Source organism: Bombus huntii, chromosome 8, assembly GCF_024542735.1.
Source record: "Bombus huntii isolate Logan2020A chromosome 8, iyBomHunt1.1, whole genome shotgun sequence".
In the NCBI taxonomy this organism is placed as follows: domain Eukaryota; kingdom Metazoa; phylum Arthropoda; class Insecta; order Hymenoptera; family Apidae; genus Bombus; species Bombus huntii.
The window spans coordinates 1,414,856-1,437,583 of record NC_066245.1 but is presented as its reverse complement, the minus strand read 5'-3'; the positions used below and the strand labels follow the sequence as shown (position 1 = coordinate 1,437,583).

General features: G+C 31.1%; 2 protein-coding genes across 7 annotated transcripts; both read right to left on the bottom strand.

Moving 5' to 3' along the window:
- Positions 1-169: 169 nt before the first annotated feature.
- On the bottom strand, positions 170-4,606 carry LOC126868942 (aquaporin-11). 3 transcript variants are annotated; one of them, XM_050624968.1, is made up of 7 exons: positions 3,611-3,840; positions 3,267-3,532; positions 3,056-3,162; positions 2,739-2,968; positions 2,168-2,442; positions 1,762-1,900; positions 170-771 (listed from the first exon to the last, which is right to left on the bottom strand). In XM_050624968.1, the coding sequence occupies exons 4-7, from the start codon at positions 2,917-2,919 to the stop codon at positions 575-577; spliced, it is 792 nt and encodes a 263-aa protein (XP_050480925.1). In that variant the 5' UTR covers positions 2,920-2,968; positions 3,056-3,162; positions 3,267-3,532; positions 3,611-3,840; the 3' UTR covers positions 170-574. The 3 variants fall into 3 exon arrangements, with proteins under 3 accessions (XP_050480925.1, XP_050480924.1, XP_050480923.1); XM_050624967.1 differs by lacking the exon at positions 3,611-3,840 and adding an exon at positions 3,865-4,606 and having other exon boundaries at positions 2,739-3,162; XM_050624966.1 differs by lacking the exons at positions 3,267-3,532; positions 3,611-3,840 and adding an exon at positions 3,865-4,606.
- Positions 4,607-4,744: 138 nt separating this feature from the next.
- On the bottom strand, positions 4,745-22,638 carry LOC126868921 (uncharacterized). 4 transcript variants are annotated; one of them, XM_050624904.1, is made up of 20 exons: positions 22,438-22,638; positions 18,906-19,292; positions 17,012-17,136; positions 16,710-16,876; positions 15,746-16,639; positions 15,504-15,670; positions 15,391-15,430; positions 13,936-14,103; positions 13,591-13,729; positions 8,057-8,260; positions 7,786-7,920; positions 7,518-7,694; positions 7,273-7,424; positions 7,121-7,203; positions 6,470-6,802; positions 6,102-6,369; positions 5,926-6,008; positions 5,621-5,840; positions 5,099-5,532; positions 4,745-5,005 (listed from the first exon to the last, which is right to left on the bottom strand). In XM_050624904.1, the coding sequence occupies exons 2-20, from the start codon at positions 19,145-19,147 to the stop codon at positions 4,876-4,878; spliced, it is 4,161 nt and encodes a 1,386-aa protein (XP_050480861.1). In that variant the 5' UTR covers positions 19,148-19,292; positions 22,438-22,638; the 3' UTR covers positions 4,745-4,875. The 4 variants fall into 4 exon arrangements, with proteins under 4 accessions (XP_050480861.1, XP_050480864.1, XP_050480862.1 ...); XM_050624907.1 differs by having other exon boundaries at positions 7,121-7,200; XM_050624905.1 differs by having other exon boundaries at positions 18,906-19,278.
- Positions 22,639-22,728: the final 90 nt, after the last annotated feature.

Genomic DNA, 22,728 nt, shown 5'->3' with positions numbered 1-22,728 from the left:
ACATTTAATATTCTTACAGTTGTAAGTCAAACAATTTCTTTTCCAATACTATATTTATTGCAATTATGACTAAATTTTGCTTACTATTGTAAGCCTTTGTGAGATTATTGCGTTTCAAATCTTTAAATTCTTTAAAAGTCTAACACATATACCGTCGCTTTGCTAAATATCTCAGAATGTAATATTTCCAATTTATTCGCAAAACTTTTATTTGTACAGTCTTTTATTGTACAGTCATGATACATTATGCTAATTACACGCATCGCTCGCTATGGATAATTTTACACTAATTTCAATTCAAATCATCGTAGCACTATCATCACCTTACAATATCTAAAAATGTTCCTACTTTGTAAACGTGCGAGGAGGGTGACCGCTTTCGAGAAATTGTTTGTGCGCAAATATTGTAACAATCTGAGAGACTCGATACAAGTATGTATAAACTTAGACGTTACTTCGTAGAACGGTAACTCAGACAGAAAACAGGGAATAAGATAAAACAAACAACGGGAAAGTCGGGCAAACAGAAAACCAACAAACTCGTGCAACGACCCGATGTTTCACTGTCGGTGACTTAAAGCGTTTTCTCTTTATATTGTTCCACATACCGTTGAACAAACGGTAGCCTATATACTCGTAAAGAGGCGATGGAACCCGCACACGCACCCACCCAATAGACTATCACGTGCTCCATAAAGGAAGTTCCTAAACATCCGTATTTCAAGGAGGTAGCCAGCGCGGGATTGAAGTAGCCGCCGGAATAATCGAAAGCTGAAATCAGCGTGAAAATAAATCGAGTATAAGTGTATCAACACGATCATCAACAAGTGTTCACATCGAAAACAAGAGTCTAATCTATAGCCATGATACGATAATACAGAGTATCTAATATTTGCAACGAACAGATTCGATTACTCGCAAACATTTTCAGTTCTTAAATTGCGAAAAGTGTAATATGTTTTCTTTAAGATGCCAGATTTATTAAGGTGGAAGGATCGTAGTGAGGTGAAATCGTAAAGAAACTTTTCTCGAAATAAGAAGAAAAAACAAACGAAAATAAAAGAAATATGGGAAATGTGAAAAAAAACTAAGCGTTATTCGAGTTATTCCAAGCGAATTTTTAATCGTTTCTGGGGAAACAAACATCTGTAAAAATAATAAAAAATGTAATAATTCAAAGGACTTTAAAGTGTTGTTATGTTCGTACTTATTATTGCTCGATGAGAGAAATTTCTTCGAATGATCGAAGCAGACAATTTTCGATGGAAAACTTACATTATTATATATTTGATCACGAAAAGGATTATATTTACGATCCGAATATATTCGAATATTCGAATAATTCAAACATATCCCTACGTTCGAAAAGTTTATATACAATTTCCACATTTGAAGAAAAGAGTTGAAAGAATTCAAGAGTGAATAAAGAAATATATATTATATAAGGATACACATATACAACGTACGTACATGTATTCAAAAATATGGATCGATTCAGCTGTTATTTCCCATTAGTTTATATTAATTTGTTAAAGGCGATTGCGTTGACCTATTAAAGTCGTATGAAACATCTAAATCTAAATATTTATAAACCGCGAAAGAATATATGTACAAAAACGAATGAAAGTTTCTATTTTTATACAGCTTAGATACCCTGTAATTAGAAAACTAAAAGGGATATGTAAATAACTAAAGGTTAACGTAGGTAAATAAATGAAAAAAATTGTTTACAAGACGAATCGTGATATAAATTAATCAAACCTGCAATAACCAAAGTTGTTCCAACGAAGGAATCAAGAATAACACTAATCTTCGAATTTATCTCGCTCAAGCCACGTGAGACCACCCTATATATACAAGTTGCCACGCATTCTATAAATGCTCCAAATATTACAGGCACCTTAAAGATAGAAGAGACGCTCGCATAATTTTCGCTAGAATTTATGTAAACTATGATTTTTTTAATCTCATATATCCCGATAGGGTACTAACGTTAACGAGGCTATTATAATAGTCTTAAAGATTTACAAAAAATGTAATGATTTTTATCTTATGTTCTTACATACGTCACTATCGCGAAAAGACTATTTTTGTTACATTTTCGAACGAAAGAAGCGAGCCTATTACAAACAGTCGAGAAAAGTTTGTAATTTATTATCGCACTTACTTGCAGATCGGTAGTACAATCTTCGAATGCTTTGTGTTTGTGCGTCGAAACAATTTCGAGTGCCCAAAGTAATTGAACGTATCTAAAAATGGCAAGACCGCCGACAAGTTCGGCCCATATTAAAAGGAAAGCATCGCGCACTGACTTCGTTCCATTGACAACGTCTTCGATGTGCGTGTAGGGACAAGCGGTAGCGTCTTCCCAATTCATAGACCACCAAATCGTCAGTACGAATAAATATACGCCGTACATAGAAACACCCCAATTATCCGCAACTAAGGTACATTATAATTAAAACAGAGAATATGTACTGAAAAATTTATACAGAAAAATATAACGTTCTTATAATTTGACGCTGATAGAATTGTAATTGTACATAGCATTCCATTAAAAAATATTAGCTGTTACAGGTACACATAAAAAAAAAAGAAAAGAATAAAATTCGATACATATATACATATACATGTACATAAGTAAAAACATTATTAGTTTAATAAATTTCGTATCAAATTTTGTAAAATTTATAGAGTTACCAATTAGAAATTATTGACGATAAATTCGGTAAACTTACTTATTATTAATTCGAAACATGCTCCGCAAAGTTCACCGGTAGCAATACCTTCTAAAAATAGGGACCTTACAAACGGATCCTGTATATAATAGTTGGTATATCTTCTCATCCAGTAAGCTATGAGACTTGTAAATACAATATACAGTGTAGAAACTGCCAAAGCGATTATCGTTGCAGCCATGGTGTTGATCGAATATGGTATGCACAAGCTCGATATCGTAAAACGGAAACTAAAAAAAAAAAAACAAAATTACAAAATCATGAATAAATGTTTATATATGTCAATGACTGCTGGTATAGTGCACCCCATACATTACCTATACGACCGTAATCGTCGAGCTTAAAACTTGAGCACATATAGTGGGAATTCGGAAAAAGAATAACAAAACACCATATGAAACCAAACAAATATCTTGAAGAGGCTCTGCGAGAACAATGGAGTAAAATATCAGTAAATTTTGTTAAAAACTTAATACACTTCATGATAAATAGAATGCAAACGATTATTCGTGGAAAGGGCAATCTTACAAAATATTAATTGTGATATAAATTGATAATCTATCGTAATGTACGAATACTTTTTTCCCTTATGTGAATTTTCGATTGTCATATGTTACAAAGTACCGCAGTTAACTCTTTTATTTTGTTATATTTATTACTGCTAACATTGCTGTATAACGTGCGATCATCTGTATATCAATGCAATTATTAACATAAAGAACACAGTCTTCCCAATTTTCACGTTCATATTATACGAATACTTTTAATCCAGGCTGCCTATATCGTGGCCCAAACTACAAGCATAACAAGAAATCATAATGCAATTATTGTCAATATTTCGTACACTAAAAAAGTTGTTAAAAACAATCTACCACAATAATTTAATCGTACTCTTACAGTAACAATGCGCGAGTATATTGTTACATGTATTCTGGTCTAGAAAAATAATATATTTAGCATCAAAGTATAGTTAACTTTAAGTTTGTAAGTTATTACACATTAACATTATAATACATGTATGTATATACAAAATATAGGAACATTATGCAACAGCAAAATATTACGCAAAACAGCATTCGACAAACTATGGTTTCAAGTGATTCTCGTGAACGTAATATAAACTTACATATTTACCACCAAATTTCATTCGCTTTTCTCATCTCTTCCCGAGCAAACATTCACACAATACTTGTAAATCTATTTCTCGATCTCTTCCTTTCTTTCGCGCACAGCAAGATTTTGCTTAGCTGTTATTTAAAACCATCGAGTGTAATTGAATATATTTGTGTGAATATGTCGCGTAGCTTTAAATAGCTGGTCTCCCAAATTACCTGGTTGTACATCCGCATCACGTTAGATATCGAATATGTTTCAAAATAATCTTATGACGAAACTGAACAGACAATTTTTCCTAAATATGAATAACAGTTATACCTGTCACCAAGTATTATTCAATTATTTTGCAACTAACTAGAAGCATTTCATTCATTTTATTTATTCAATTTACTTGTTCATATCGTTACTTTGATTCGTATTTCAAAAATCGAAAAGCAAATTTATGTACACGTGTAGAGAAATAAATTATAAATCTTCCATTCATGCTTACAACAATGTAAATTTAATGCTTACAAATTGTGTTTGTATTACAACCTTTAAAGAATAATTTGATCTGACCGGTTATAAATTTTTAATTCCATAACATTCGTTTGTTTCCAAACAATTCAGACTACTGAATGCAGTAAATTCTACACCATAATGACATTTATACAGTTAGTTGACCTGAATTGTAACGAAATAAAACCGGTATGCCCGAAAGGACGTATGGATTTAACGCTCAAACAATCAACTAAATACTTAGTTCTACATATTTAAAGTACTAAATGTTTTGACTACTCGAGATTACAAAAATGTCTTTAAAGTGCAAATGATAAATAAATTTTATAATACGATTGTCTATTTCTGATTAACACAAAAATAATCGTTATAAAAGCAAATAAAACTTCCAGTTTATACAGTTATGATTGGATGTTTTTATTCGTTTTATGAAGTATTAACTACATTTATTACATAGGTAAATGATTCCATGTTTATTTATGAGTGTGGACTAACTTTATCATTATAAAAAAGAAAGTAACATTTATTTACAAGAATCAAATGACTCTCCTTTGTGCTTTTTGGCCGCTTGAGAATCATCTTGATTCTCAGTTTTTATCATTAACCTGGAAATCCGTTTTGACTTTAAGTAGGACATTGTTTCGCTTGATGATCTACAATAAAAATTAATTAATTAAAGTTTGTCGGTTTTATCGCAGAATAATTTGTATTTAACAATAGGTTAAATTGTAAAATTTTGTATTTACCTTGGATGTGGAGTCTTAGTCTCAGTAAACATTTCTGTTGAATTACTTTCAGATGAACTAGAACTTGTACATGGAGAATACGGAATGATCTGGTATGTAGTTCTACTAACTACCTCAGTAGTTGGTTCTGTATTTTCTGTTTGATTTGGTATATTATTACTAATACGATTTTCCCCATCTAGTATAGGCTTTTTCTTATCTTCAACATCTGTTTTCACAGATTTTATATCAACATGATTCTCAGCCTTAGTTTTTAATTTACCATCTTGTGTGGGAAAATTTACAGTTGGTATTGTTATATTTCTATCTCCTTTTCCTGCAATCATTAAGTTAATCAATAGTTTAGAGAGTTCTTCCCTTTTCCTTGTTACTACTATTTCCTCAAACCAATTTTTCAGTGTCTTTATTGGCAATGTATAATCTTTAATGGGATTCTGGAAAAAAAATTTATTATTGTACAATTTGTAATGCTACCTCGTCTACCAATTATACCAATGATATAAACTAAAAAAATAAACCTACTTTAAAGAAGCTCTCTACGTATTGTAATACATATAATCCGCAATCAGTGAAATTTGATTGCTGAGGAACTTTCAACGATGCTCCTTTAATAGTATCTTTTGAAAACACTTTCTCATTTCCCATTTTTGCAACATACTCACAGCTTAAGTAATCTCTTAATGTAGCTACTACACGTGCTCTACTTGCCCCCGCAAGAGAGTCAAATATTAATATGCAGGGTCTATAAAAAATAAAATAAAAATATGAATAAATATAGTATCCTATTTGGAACGTCACTTGTTTTAAAAGTATATGCAAATACTTACACTTTTATAGTCTCTTTCTCCTGCTGTATATTTGGTTCAACATTTGAAGATAAACCTTTATTTTCTGCATTTTCTGATTCATCCTACATTAGAAATTGCCAATAGCATATACTTTGATACATTTATAATTTATTATAATCTATATTAAAACACAACTTAGTTTGCGGCACACTTACATCATCTTCGCTATCCATCTCCATTTCTTCGTCATCGCCTTCAGCTTCGTCTCTTTCTGAACCATCATCACCTTGATCTATAGTCACAGTAGTTGTCACTGGTTTGAGAGTCGTACTTCCAATCGTGACAGCTTGTAGTTTTACTTCCTTTAATTTTTTACTTTTTTGTACAGTCTTGTGAACATCATTTTCATCACATCGTTTTGGCTGTGCAAAAACTTTACCCACCAAACCAGGGAAACAAATAATAGCCAAAAACCAATGGGCACTGTAATATTATTTTATATAACAAGTGTCACTTGGAAATATTTTAGATTAAATAGAGACATAAAAACAGAATTGAGCATTTGAGAAAGATAAGTACTTACTGTTCATTTATAGGAATTATAATAAAATCTTTTTCAAATATGTTAACGTTTTTCGTCCACTTTTGTACTCTTGCATGTCTCTTGGCAGCGGGTGAAAGAGGTACATTACTTTCACCTGCTTGAGCATGTGGACTTGTTAATCGTTTATAAAAATATGAACTGAATACATGAGTTCTATGTTGATCAGATTCTGATAAAACCTCCAGTGTCAAATATTTTAGATAGAAGTCTATAATTACATCGTTTAAAAACTGATCCTCCCCAAGACATAAATAATCTTCAGTGTTAATCGCTATACCGCCTTTTGCAGGTGGTGGAGGATATACAGTTATTCTGTAAATAACAAATCGTACATTATACGAAAAGTGAAAACTGTTAATTGTAAAAAGGAAATGTTTCAAACAAAAGTGGAGAATATAAGAAGAAACAGATTATGTTAACATTTATTTGACCAGCTTTGAAAAATATCCCGAGAATGAAGAAGTTTCAATATTAGTTATAGAAACTATAAATATAATAAAAAGTATAAGTTTCAATTTAAAATATTAATTGTTACCATCAACTCATTCCCAAGTAAAATAAGAAGAAAAAAAAGGAAATAGTATAAATATGATTATTTATTCTAATTCTGTAATTAAATTTGTTTCTTACGTCTGTATACCACCATTGACATTTGAATTAGTTGTTGTTCCAGTTTGGTTTTCTTTTCTAGATGAGCTTTGTATTTTTAGCTTCTGAAAGAAGGCGAATTATATTTGAGAGATAGTAATTTTACATACTTATCAATAACATATATTACTCACATCTTTCGGCGATGCTCGTACAAGGATATCATTTGCCTCCTTTGAGCTTAATTCTTCTAACAAGCGTCTTCGCGAAAATAAAGATTTTAGCACAACTTTCGATTCTTCGGATAATTTCTCTGGTAGTAAAGTTATACGTTTATGTGTATGATCTGTAAAAATGTTAACATTCTCATTTCATTTATAATTATATATATATATATGTAAAATATATTATAAAGTATAATATATTTTAAAGTTGATACCTTTTCCAGCAGGATCATAATATGGCCCTTTTGGATCCTGCATTCCTAATAATTCGCGAATCATAGCTCCAGTATTAGTAGATGTATAAAAGAAAAGCACTGGCATTGCTTTGCCAAAATGAATTAGCACTTTTACTATATCTTGGATTTTAACTTCTAATGCTACGAAAGTTTTATCTGCAACAAAAATGCGCGAATATTTTTATATGACAAATACCTATCAAAATAACATATAATTATGAACATATAATAATTAGTAAAGGATTACCATCTTCTAATAGGGGTACACCAAATCTTACTCCAGTTTGCGAGATTATGACTCTCTCTCGAGGAACATATTTATAAGATCCTATCCTTACTGTTCGACACAACAAAGAAGTATGTGGAGATTGAAGAGAATTATCTGAAAATATTTATTTTCACGTTTTCTCATTTTATATATAATTACATTCAAAATGCAATAAATTGGAATCAACGTATTTTATAGAAGTCATATACATATGTAAAATACGTAAAATATGAAGCATATTGCAAGATACCTTTAATATCTTCACTCTCCATAGCATAATCAGAACTCACGCTAGAAATAGAATTGTTCGTAATTACGGGTTCCTTCTCAAGAATGGTTTCCATTTCTTCACTAAAATTATTACTTGCGTCGTTTGAAAGTATATTGTTACTAGAGCCGTCCGATCTTTTAATTTTGCCTTCCTCCTCTTCGTCAGATGATATTGTCAGACACTCTGTATAAGAAATATCATGTCTGAGCTGTCTGTATGTCATAAGATATATAAAAGAATTCACTTCAAAATTTTTGTTGTATATAAACATAATTATAGTAATAAAGATTATTCGATTCAATTGTAAGACACAAAAATATGGTAATAGAAACAGTATTTTTCTCAAGGTCGTTCGTTCCATGTTTTTCTAAATTATTAATGCCTTTATTCAAATCTCTAACATTACAATAAAAAAGAAAAAGAAAGTATTAACTTATTTATATATTTAGACACATCGCGAAATAATATATGAGACAAGACCTACAACACATTTATAGTTCGGAAAAATTCGAAAAAAAAAAGAAGAAAATGTAAAGCTTTAAAAAATTTACAAATTTAAAGAAACATAAACTATTAATATTTTAGACGTTTAGCATGTTTAGACGTATAACAATAATAATAATGAAAATTAATTCATATGTATATGAAATAGTGTTTACTATAAATTATGTCATTATTAACATGAATGTTATCGTCATCGATCATTTAACAAGTAATCAAAAGAAGCTAAATATGTTACTTCACATTATTATGATTTTAAACAATAAATCACTTTTAATCATGAATATAATCTCTTGTGTAGACATGATTGTATTATAGATATTACTTGAATAATGTGTCAAATATACAAAGTAGCAAAGTTAGGATGTACATTCAAATAAATATTTCTTAAGCATTTATTTCTATATATCTTTCACATCAAATATCTCGCAGTTCGCTGTGGAGTGCCGAAGCGTGCAGACGTGTCTCTAGTGCCCAGCGTAGTCCGAAAACAACACGTGTCGCCCAACCGTCGAAAGAGAACACAGCTAAGTGTCTCTTACCCTTTAGGGAGAAGAAAATCCCACGCACCTAACCTCAACCCGAATACTAGCCTCACAGCCTCACGACTAGTTGTTCATTCCGAATTAACTAGCTCGATGATGGCCCAGCAACCGCGACCAGGCTCTCCGGAGCAGACTTGCAGCTACCCCGTGCTACCCCCCCCCCCCCCGTGGCAGAAGTGCAGCAGAACTCTCCGCATTAACGACGCTAATACTACAAAGAAAAGGAAAATAGAAACAGCAACGCAAATAAACACACACAACAGGTTCGCCGTATTGGAATCCTCAAACGACGCCATGGAAATCGTAGAACCGCCACCAAACCAACACTCACAGAGAATCCCCCCTCCCCCACCAATATTTGTGGACGACGTCATTGACATACAGACAATGATCAAGTCCCTAGAGAGAGATATCAGCAAGGAGGAATATAACCTTAAGATAAGCAACAACAAAGTAAAAATACTGCCGACGAACCCAGAAGCTTACAGAAAACTCATCAAGACACTCAGGACCCTGAACGCCAACTTCCACACCTACCAACTCAAACAGGAAAGGCCTTTCCGGGTGGTCCTACGAAACATACACCACTCAGCAGACATAGACGAACTAAAATACGAACTCTCAAAACTCGGCCACGAAGTCATCAACGTAAGTAATATAAGGCATAGAGTCTCGAAAGACCCGTTATCCCTATTCTTCCTAGACATTAAACAAAAGCCGAACAATAAGGAAATCTACAACATCAGTCGCCTAATGAACGCGATAGTAAAGATCGAACCACCGCTCGTGAAAAAAGAAATAGTGCAGTGCAAAAGGTGCCAAAGGTACGGTCATACGCAGAAATACTGCAACCATACTTTCCGCTGCGTTAAATGCGCAGGCACTCACTGCGCCACAAGTGCGCCAAATCACCGGAAACCCCAGCGAAATGCATCCACTGCCAAGGGGACCACCCTGCCAACTACAAAGGCTGCCCAGCATATAAAACACTATACACGAACAGGTACCCTAAGCCCAGAGCAAAAGAGGTATCCAACCAAACACCCAGCCCGCCGAAATTCACGACTACCCCAACCCCCTCAACCAACCAAACACCCAGGCCTACCAAATTCATCTCCACCTCAACCTCCTATGCCCAAGCAATACAAGGCATCCAAAATAACCCGAACAGCCAAAGGAACCTTCCCCAAAACAGTGTCCCCAACCCACCAAACGTAGACAACTCCTCAAGGCTCGAAAAGCTAATAGAGAAACAATCGGAGCAAATAAATCACTTGCTATCGCTACTAACACTCATCGTGGAAAAATTAGCACGCCCCGACTCAAAATAAAACCAAGGCGCATAGCTCTCTGGAACGCCAACGGTCTAGCGCAACACAAACGTGAACTAGAACTCTTCTTAAAACACCAGCAAATCGACGTAATGCTCGTATCGGAAACCCACTTCACCGAGAAGAGCTACCTGAAAATAAATGGTTACAAATTCTACCATACCCAACACCCCAGAGGAAAGGCCCACAGTGGCACCGGAATAATAATCAAAGCAAGTATTAAGCACTACGAACTCCCACCATTCCAGAAAGACTACCTCCAAGCAACAAACGTAGCAATAGAAGACTGTCATGGCTCAATCACCACCTCAGCAGTATACTGCCCTCCCAGACACTCCATCGCCAAAGAAGACTTTGATAACTTCCTGGACACCCTGGGCAACAGATTCATAGTTGGAGGAGACTATAACGCCAAGCACATCCAATGAGGCAGCAAACTGGTTACAGCAAGAGGCAAAAACCTCTTAAACAGTATAATAAACAACAACCTCAACTACCTCACCACATACGAACCCACATACTGGCCCACTGACACCAACAAAATACCCGACCTTCTCGACTTCTTCATAACTAAAAATATCCCATCAAGACACGTCCAGATCAACTCCTCGGCTGATCTCTCCTCTGATCATTCTCCCGTGATAGCAACAGTCAGTTCAACAATCATCGAGAATACACCTAATGGCTCCATTCACAACCAACACACCAACTGGCAGCTCTTCAGAGAAGTCTTTACACACTCAACCTCAGCCTTCACCCCACTAAAAACAAAGGAAGATATCGAAGCAGCCACGGAATACTTAAACACGAGCATAATAAACGCAATCCGCCTCTCCACACCGACAAAGCCATCTAACAGCAAACAAGAATATCCACAATACATACTAAAAAAAATAGCAGAAAAACGTAGACTAAGAAGAGTATGGCAGACCCATAGAACACCGGAGGACAAACGCAAACTTAACAACGCAACTAGAAAGCTATCCAGAACCTTAAGAAACTACAAAAACGACTGTTTCCATAAATACCTCGCCAGCTTATCCCCCACAGCCGACGCCAACTACTCACTATGGAAGGCCTCCAGGAAACTCACACGCCCCCCACAAATAATCCCACCTATCCGCCGTCCGCAAGGTGGATGGGCGCGAAGCCCTATAGAAAAAGCCGACCTGTTTGCTAAACACTTGTCAAAAGTATTCAAACCCCATTCCCCCCGAGCCGCCGCGGACGTTACTGAATACCTGCACACCCTCTTCCAAATGTCCCCTCCTATCGAACCCTTCTCCTCTGCAGAGACTATAGAAACAATCAGTCGCCTAAACCCCAAGAAAACAGCAGGACACGATAATAGGCAATAAAGCAATCAAGGAACTTCCCACAAAAGGGATAGCACTCATCACATCGATTTTTAATGCTATCCTTCGCCTGGAACACTATCCTAAGGCCTGGAAAATCTCATTGATTACCCTCATCCCTAAACCCGGTAAACCGATATACGAAACCTGCTCCTATCGCCCAATCAGTCTTTTACCTACCCTGTCCAAACTATTCGAGAAGATGCTCACGAACCGACTCCTTCCAATCCTAGAGAACTTGAAAACACTTCCAGATCACCAATTCGGCTTCCGAAAACATCATTCTACAGTAGAGCAAATCCACCGCTTAACTCATACGATCAGCCAAACACTCGAAAAGAAAAAATATTGCTCAGCGGTTTTCCTAGACATCCAACAGGCATTCGACAAAGTATGGCATGAAGGGCTACTATACAAGCTTAAAAAGATCCTACCCCACCCCTACTACTCCATCCTAAAATCTTACCTAACCAATAGACAATTCATGGTTAAATGCCTAGACGCCACTTCCGCAACATTCCCAATAGAAGCCGGCATACCCCAAGGTAGTGTCCTCGGACCCCTACTGTACTCCATCTACACTGCCGACCTACCTATATCAAACGATATAACAATAGCGACATTTGCAGACGACACAGCGCTATTAGCTACCCACGCAGACCCGGTAATAGCCTCATCCACTCTCCAGCGAAGTCTCGACTCCATGGAAAAGTGGTTTCACAAATGGGGCTTCAAAGTCAACGAAAAGAAATCCTCACATGTAACCTTCACGCTCCGAAAACAAACCTGCCCCCAGGTCACCATCAACAATGCAACAGTTCCTAGCAGGGACACAGTCCGATACCTGGGCATGACCCTGGACAGGAGACTAACGTGGAAGACACACATCTCAGATAAAATGAAGCAACTAAAGGACAAACTAAAAAAACTCTATTGGCTCACGGGCCGACGCTCCAAACTAAACATACAGAATAAAATTACCCTCTACAAGACCGTAATAAAACCTGTCTGGACCTACGGAATCCAACTATGAGGAACAGCAAGTAACTCCAACGCTTTCAATCGAAAACGCTAAGATCCCTAATTGACGCACCTTGGTATGTAACCAATGAAACAATACACCGCGACCTCAAGATATCCACCGTCAAAGAGGAAATAGCAAAATATAGCGACAGATATAGCAAAAGAATCAATAAACACCAAAACCCCCTAATCACTGGGCTACTCGATACGATGGACCAGATTCGCAGGCTGAAGAGGCACTACCCGCTAGACCTAAATTCAGATTTAAATTCAGACCTAGATTCATTTAATTATCCAAATTAAGCATATGCACTTACTTATAATACTTATAAATTATACCTATCTATAATAAGTATTAACTTATTGTAAATAAACAGCCGTGTCACTGCGCCACGCCAGAAAAATTACTGAAAATTCTCAACGCGAGAATTGATTGTAATTTCAACAAATAAATAAAAAAAAAAAATATCTCGCAGTGTGTTAGGCATACAATGTAAATACATACCATTGATTTTTGTTTTTAATTTCTCTTTAGTTCAAGCACTAAACAAAACATATGGTTCCATTTAAAAAAATATTGATGACCTTGAGAAAAATATTCCTTCCACTATCATATTTCCTTTTGGAAAATTGTGTTATTTTGCTCATTTTTCTTTCTGCTATATTTAGATGCAACAGAGATGTTCAGCCATACTGTTTAAACTTACACAAGATAATATTGTATCGTTGAATAAAATCATATAAATTATTTTTTCTACCTGGCTCTTTATGAATAGGCCTTGGTCTTGAAACGCCACCTCTTCCTCTTCCCCTTCCACGTTTATACACAGACCCATCTCGCTCCAATTTCTCTAATTTTGCCGATGAATTTCGTTCGTTATTTTTCTTGTAAAAAGTCTACAAAAAATGAACATAATAATACAAACCTAAAGATTTATATTATAAATTATATTTGTATCATAAAGTATTTATATTACATTTCGTAAAATAGATATTATAATGGACTTTAAATTAAATTTATATGGAGATGACAAGTTAATATCACAAATTTTAATCTTAGATAGATCTAGAATATTGATTTTTTAGAGCCTTATAATCCTTACGTCAATAGTTAGCATTGTTTCTTTCTTTTCTTGCATACCCATTGTCATTGATATGGATTTCACATCTTTGGGTAATTTTCTTTTACATCTTAGACATCGATTAAAGTCAATAGAACTGATACCGCAATGGGAACAGACAGCCAACATTCCTTCAATGTATATAGGTTCCTGCAAGACATATCGAAAATAATAAATAAAAGATATGAAAAATACATTTATATTAAAAAAATATCTTTATTATATGTAAAAGAAATAAAATTCATTGTTATGTAATATGTTACCATATTATAAATAAATATAATTGTGCTATGATAATAGAATGATTAAAATTTACGAAAAACGTGGACCATTCAATGTGTGCACTGTAGTCATAATTTTAATATTCTACATTCTATATTTTTGTTTATTTAATTGTTTCAATAATAGTATTTGTCTATATGACAAATGATGTATGTAAATGATAATTTATATGATGTTCCTAATTAATAATTATTTTTGTCAGTAATTCCGTTAAAATTTTTAGAAATGCTATATAAATGCCTTTAATGAAATAAAAATTTAAATTTCATGCCAAAGAACATTCTTAGCCGAAATATAAAAATTAAATATCTAATTTAAACTTATACTTAACAATATAACTATATCATTTAATATATAGATTTAACAATTCATGATAGATGTTACACGTGTATTGCTATACTTCGATTTTAAATTAAGGTAATAAATTTAAAGAGAAATTTGATATGTAATTACTCTCTAAAATTAATCTCTATGTGTAGCTTTTCAATGTTTAAATATATAAGCAATTTAAAAAGAGGCTTCATGCATTTTACACATTGTTTCGTCAATATTAAATAATTTGTTACTTTCATGCAATATCAATCATTACAAATACGAAGAGATGCGTTATATAAACATTTTTGTGAAAAAATGGTTCAATCAATTCACATATTAATTGCATTGAAAATTCATGTATCAACCAAAATTTATATATTAATTATTTATGACATTTATTTTTCACATAATTCTTATGATAATTTGATTTGTTATTGTTTCATATTTTATTATTATTCATTTTTATTCTGGTAATAGTTATATAACTTAGTTATGACGTTAACATTCATAGAAATTTTATAGATTTTTAGTGCAGTTACAAACTAGCTTTCAAGCTAGGCTTCAAAAATATATACATCTATGTAATATATTTTATTTCATGTATCAAAATTAAAATAATTTTTATTTTATTATTCCTTCAAAAAGAGATTGAATACTTCTCTAGCATGATTTCATTTTAGTTAAGCAAAACATGCTTACAGTGTTACTGCTTTTTATGCATAAATATGAAATACATAATTATAAAAATGTTTATATAAATTATATTATTACAAACCAAAAATTAAATAAATGTTTTATATATTATCAGAAGTTGTATAAAACTAAAAAATTACAACTTACCTCATTTTGTTGTACAGGATTACTATTCTCATCTGGTGAACTGAAATGTTCAATATAATATATAAAAATATTTTATGTGTTAACTTCAATCAGTGATATATTTAAAAGCTTACCTATGAGAATTCTCTAAATTAGTATTTGCACTATCTTGAGAACTATCATTTTCACTCATATCATATGAAGCAACTGCACCAGGCCCAGCTTCTACAATGTAATTGATACCCAACATAGGATCGGAAACTAAAGAGACACTTGTTTTTCCACAAAATACAATATTTGCCTACAAATGCAAATCATTTTTAATTAATTCAATTAATAATTTTTGTAAAATTTCTTTTGGTGACTATTAACATACCTGTTCCAATAAATCTTGAACTGTACAATCTTCGTTAGGTATGTCAAATGTAATTAATCTCTGTTCACCATTTGAAAGCATAACTAACATTTTTGCAGTATTTCCTTGTATTTGAGGTTGAACTTTAGTATTTGTTGGATTATGAATAACTTTTTCAAGATAAGCGATACTTTCAGTAGAACCATTTTCTGAATCAGTTTGCGAAGGAAAACTTTGTTGATTTATTGGATCTTTTTCACTGACTGATGAAGATTCCAGAGATTCAACATCCATAGTATTAAGCACATTTTGAGATGGAGGTGAAAGTGGTGATTGTTCATACTGAGATTTTTGTGATATGGTTTGTTTCTGAAATTGTAATTGTGATGACGATGACATTTGTTTCTGTTGTACTGAATTTGTAGTTGTTTGTTGCCGTGGATTATTCAATGAACTTTGCACTGATTGTGAAGCAATATTTGATAATCTCTGCATATTATTTCCTTGTAATCTTTGATCATTTTGCACTTGTCTTTGATTTTGCATTTGTTTTAATCTTGTTTGTTCCATTTTAGGCTGTTGCACTTTTAAGGAACTTTTTGGCAAGGTAGGAGCTTGAGGTCTACTATGAACTGTACTCAAAGGAGAATGTATTTGTGTAGAAATTTGTGTCACATTCTGTCCAATGGGACTAATTGTTTTATTACAAAATGGTGTAGATGCTCTGATAGACGCATTAGCGTTTGGTATTTGAGTTCCAATGTTATTTGTTACATTCACCCTGTCAATGGATGATGTTCCTATTTGTACACTATTTGTTGATAATCGATTTCTGTTTTGGTATGATTTAAGTGGTTTTCTTTTTACAATTTCAGTATTCGATGAAGATAATTCACAAAGTCCATGTAGAAGATTCTAAAAATATACAACTGTTATTGCACTTAATAATTTGCAAAATAAAACTATTATGATTCTTTACACTTACTTGTGAAGAAGTATTATTTTGATTTTCATTTAAATTGCCAGTTTGAATTTTTTCTGATATCAATGCATTCTGTTTTGAAACTGCATTTACATTAATACTATTTTCTTGCATTTTTATCCATTGTATTTGTTGTCCATCATTATTACAACCTATAAATGTTTTGGAACCTAAATAAGAAAACAATGTTCTTATAAATTGCTTTATTCCTTCATTGTAACCATAAAACTTTTCCTTTCACATATTAGTGTAAATTCTTTGATTTAATGTACTATTAAGATGATATACAAATTCATTAAATTTACCTTTATTATCCACAATGTTTACAATGTTCCCTCCTACAGTATTATCATTTACTGTCGTAGCCTTTAATACACCTTGGGGTGAAGTTAATTCATTTGTATTTGTTTTGATTATAAAAACGTTTTGTCTGAAAGTAAAAATGCATCATTTCAATAAGTTGAAATATGAGAAAACTCAAAACAACAAATATTTTAACAAAATAGTGCAAACTACTTCCTGTCTGAGTCATTAGTATACATTTATAAATCAACTAAATATATTTCTAATGAATGGTTCTGATGACAAATTGAATAAATTGTGATTGAAGATATGTTTTATGGTCCCTACATGTCAATTATGTGTATAATGTTTATAAGTGAGAAGCACGAGGAAAAAGGGGTGCATTGCTATATTTTAATTGCATTCTATAAAATATAATTAATTCTTCCATTTCATATATATTCTGATACAAATACTATATTACCAAATACAAAATTTTTAATTTTATAAGGTCAGCACCATGATACTTTAATACAAATACTATTAAATGGATTATGTTAATAAAAAGTACATTTTAATGTACTTGTATTATAACTCATTGCATACGAACTTTTTAAGATAAGTTTGGTAATATTATTGTTATGTGAACAATTAATTATAGAACCCATAGAGCTAACAGATGCATATAAATCATTAAAAAAAATTTAGGAAAAACAAATTTCAAAACACAGAAAATTTAATGTGATATAATTATATGTATACATAAATGGCAAATATATATTAATATTTAATAAAATAAAGAAGTTCAGAAACATATATTTCATCATATTATTATTATTTAAAAATATTTGGTTTATTAGTGTACATTATACCTTATATTTGAAATTGGTTTATTCTTTCATAGTTATGTGTTCCTATCATGTTATATGATTATAATTTTATGATATTTTATAATTTTAGCAAATTGTTAATACATTCGATATTCAATGAATGAATGATATAATTACACTTATTTGTTGTGTTATATTTCTATACTTGTTTGTTGTGACTTATTTCATAAAGTGACACGAAGTGAATAATGAAATTGATATGATATGCCCAGATTTTACATGCTTACATAAATTTACTATGATTTAGATTACCCAAATACAATATTTCATTATTAAATCAGTAAACCTACTGTGTAATTACAAAAGATTTCTTTGAGGCACACATGTACAATACATATACATATACATATACACACATATATGTATGTATATATATATACACTAGTGTAATATATTTTAAATTTACATTTCAGTGTTACAAATAAACAATGCACTATTATTCTTAATAATTTTATTAACAGAAGCAAATTCATAACTTTTTTAATACATCATGTTTCTATATATATAGCTAGAAGACAACCTTAAGAAGTTTTTATTAATATGCTATATTTCTATAAAACATATCAAAACAGACATAATTGTCTGTTAGAATTACAAATTTAAATGCTGACACAATATAATTTTATTCTAAACACATTATACATATACATGAAATTATATAAATCTATTTACAAAATTGTGTGTAATTAAAATAATTTATTTAAATTATTATATAATTGCAATCGTATTACATACTATAAAATATATTTTCATAATGCAACATGAATAAAAATATTTGTTATATTCTAATAACATGCTGTATAATTGATATTTAGTTTTCATAATAAGCACCACATACCAATACCCCCTTTGTTTTCCTCGAGTATCTAACAGTTCTTATATTGCAATATGTATATTAATGTGTGTGTATGTGTGTGTATATATATATATACACACACACTCATACACACACAAAAGACTAAAAGCACGAAGATACTACACTGCTACTTCAATATTTGGATAATTAAAATGCATGCGCACAAATTACCCTTGATCCAATTGTGTTGCAGAAATTTGACTCCCTAAATTAATTTGCTGTGAAAATATCGCTTGCCCGCTGTTTTGTGGTGCAGTGGTATAAGCCAAAAATTGTTGAGAACCATTACCACCATTATTTATGTCTTCAACAACTAATTGTACACTTTGTCCCTCAACAGAGCAAATTCTCTGTACTTCTTCAAGTGTTAATGTACCACTGGCATTGGTCACGAAATTATAATATTGTGCCATAGTATTTAAGACTTAAATGCTTGCAAATATGATTTTTTGTCAATCAATGTAGATCAAATGAATCAATGTCACTACTATGCCAAATTACACCAGTCCATCAGTATCATATCTGTAGAACGATGAATTAGTATCTGCACAATAAAACCTATTAAAAGTAATTTAAGATTACTTGTGTTTTTCTATGATATATGTTTACATAAGTTAAGCTTTATTATTTCATAGAAAATGTGAATATAAAAATACATAAACAAACATTAAAAATAAAAATGTAGTGTAATATTAGATTAGGTTAAATTAACCTTGGTTAATGATAATATATATTTGTATCACTGCTTTTTGGAATGCATATTATATTAAATTTTTGTTCAGATTTGTAAAACCAAAGAATAATAACATTACTGATGATAAAACTGTTTACCTATATCAAAAGAATTACATATACCAATTATAGATAAAAAATCACATATTTGCAAAAAGTATTTTATTCCCAAACTGAATGGCAATTATACTTTTTCTTAAATTAATACTTTACATTTATTTTATAAAATCTTTTTTTTAATTACATTTCATGTATATTATGATAGATGTTTAAAATAGGTATATATTATATATGTATATAGAAACTAGAACATGATCTTATTGAACTACAAAATATAACATTAATAAATATAGAAAGCATACCAAAAATATTTTATTTTATTTATAAATAGACATAAAGTAAAACTTCTTAAGTAGTCTCCTACACACAGCTTTTTAAATATTGCTTAAAACCACCTTAAATCACATCACAATTAAAAATGAAATCTAAACATAAATTTCTGTTGCAAGATCAAACTATATAAAAATTGTTGTACAACATGTGCTTCAAAGATTTACAATTTTAACAATAAAAAGCTATTATTTTCTTCATGTAAAGAATATATTCTAATAAACCTTATAGACAAAAATATCTTTCTAATTTATAGTAGCATGCAAAATTTTAAGAAAGAGAATTTGTATGATCTTGAAATTATTTAAATAGCATACAGACAAATTTATGTGAATATTAAATTACACAATTTTCTGTACTATACAATGTTTAAGAAGTTTCATAATATATTTAGGTTTATTTTATTTCACATTGTGAGATACGTCCTATTATCATATATATAATACGTATTCTCACATCAATAGCAATAGCTTAATAAAAATGTAAATAATATATTATTGAGAATATGATGTTTAATGTCCTCTATAAATACTTCATTAACAAAGAAAAACTCCTACTACACAACTCCTCCTTTACTCTACACTACTCCTACTTTACTACAAAACTCCTACATTATTAAAAAGTAATGATTTCACTATTCTCTAATAATATTAACTAATAGAATTTACATAATAGTTCGATTTATATATAATTAAAACTTTTATGATTGTCTAAATATTTTCTAAAATTTTGTGCATTTTCGCTAATATAAAATATTTATATCTTCTGTTTACAAAAATGTAATACACATATACATACAGTATATCTTGTTTATTTGTACATGCGCTATATTTCCTTAATTATTGAAAATACTAAAAAATGTTTCATATGAAAGTTGTTTGATTTCATGGGGGAAACTTAGTAAGATATTGTTTACATTCTTATTTAAAGAAATTTCAATGCCAATGTAACTTCTTTAAATGGAACTACATGTGTACATTTTTCTATACATTATCTGATGCATTTTTTGACTTTAATCTAGTAAAACTTATCATATGAAAGACAAGAAAAGACAACGCTGTGTTTTTATATTTACGATTTCTTTGTCTTCCAAACAATAAGTTTTACAAAATTGAAATTAAAATATATTTTAAACTAATCATTTTTCAACCCGAGTTCTTTAATATGTACTTTCCTGTAAAGAATTAAAGAATGCATCAGGTGGCATATAAAAAAATGTAGTTCAATTTAAAAAACATTATATTGGCATTGCAAATCCCTTTAAATAAAAAACTAAAAAAATCTTGTTCTCTCACAAAATCAAACAATTTTCATATGAAACATTTTTTAGTATTTGCAATAGTTAAGGATATAATAGCTTGTAAACCGATAAACAGGACATGCTATGTATATAAACATATTCAATAATATTAATAATTAAAATATTCTTTTGACAATAAAAATACAGTTTTCTCACAAAATTATTTTCTCCACCCCACTTATTAAAATTACCTTTAATTAATATATTCAAATAGTTCATAGAGTGCTTTATACAGAATCTCATAAAGTATTTCTGAATAAATGTGAATAATATAGTTCACAACATACATGTATAAAACCATATAAATCTAATCAAGTACAAAAAATCATCGAAAACATAGAACACAGAAAAGAAATTTGTTAATAAAATATAGTTAATAAAATATTGCTAAGTATTGTTAATAAAATAAGCATTGTAGTAAGAATGTGTTTCTAAGATATTTTGTTTGGAAATTTGTATATTTTTATTATCACTTTGTCAATAACTATAATAATTATTACTCAATGCAATAAAAATACATGATTTAAATATATATTTTACAGTTACAATAAATTTTCAATAGATTTAAATACAAGAGATATGTTGAAATTCAGATGAGGAAATCTCTAACAAATTATTGAAGTTTTTATAACACATGTAATATAAGTTAATAATTAATATGATATTTTGAATTATAATATGTAAGTATGTAAGTACAGAATAAAATTGAATGTAAAAATTATCTCTACTCTGTGCGTGTAGGTGTGTGCGTACGTGCGTGCATGCGTGCGCGCGCGCGCGTGTGTGTTGTGTGTGATTTCTAATATTATTATTGTTTTTACACTTGTAAATACAAAATGAGAATTTGGAATAATATCTCAATTATGAGAAATAGTTAAATTTCACAGAATCATAACCTAGAAAACAAAGAAACAAATCGACCTGGTTTCCATATATCCGTTAAGAAATTAAAATAATAAATTAAAAGTAAACACGTGCACTAGAAATACACATATTACTATGTATAATAAAATATATTTACAATTCAACATCGAAACGTGCGAAGTAAATGACGGTAGAACTGTTTGAGAATTTTACCATAACCTTATTTCAAAATTTCAATTATCTTAAGCAAAAATTATAATGAAATAGCACTAAGAACATTTACATTTTGCTATGTTATAAAGCTATTTTATTGTCAATTTCATATAAAAAACATGCGGAATTACCGACTTGAATATGAATCGACGTCTAGTGCACACGTTATAAATTTTTTATTAAATTGACAACCATGATACTTACAGTTGTTTGTGGAAGAAGAAATAAATACACAATCCCGAATTCGGCAGTAGTAAATACTCCTTAGATTGTATTCTAGTTATTTCGCTATAGTTCGCGCAAGTAAATAACAATTCCAATTCGCCATTTTACGTTACCGTTTACGTGAAAGAATCGCAAAGCAACCGATAGACCGCAAAAGATTACGCCACTGCGTCACTGAAGTAGAATTTCCGGGTCCGGTTTTCTAAAACATTAACGGCGCGAAATTTGGTATGTTATGCCAACTACAGTTTTTGTGAGATGCCAATATAA

Bases quoted from the DNA above. Each gene is read 5' to 3' on its own strand.
- LOC126868942 (XM_050624967.1), bottom strand. From the start codon at position 2,919: ATGGCTGCAACGATAATCGCTTTGGCAGTTTCTACACTGTATATTGTA. The intron at 2,443-2,738 runs GTAAGTTTACCG...AATGTACCTTAG, and splicing joins ATGTTTCGAATTAATAATAA to TTGCGGATAATTGGGGTGTT. The intron at 1,901-2,167 runs GTAAGTGCGATA...TCTATCTTTAAG, and splicing joins ATTGTACTACCGATCTGCAA to GTGCCTGTAATATTTGGAGC.
- LOC126868921 (XM_050624904.1), bottom strand. From the start codon at position 19,147: ATGGCACAATATTATAATTTCGTGACCAATGCCAGTGGTACATTAACA. The intron at 16,877-17,011 runs GTAAATTTAATG...TTTCTTATTTAG, and splicing joins AAACATTGTGGATAATAAAG to GTTCCAAAACATTTATAGGT. The intron at 7,425-7,517 runs GTATCAACTTTA...ACATTTTTACAG, and splicing joins TTATGATCCTGCTGGAAAAG to ATCATACACATAAACGTATA.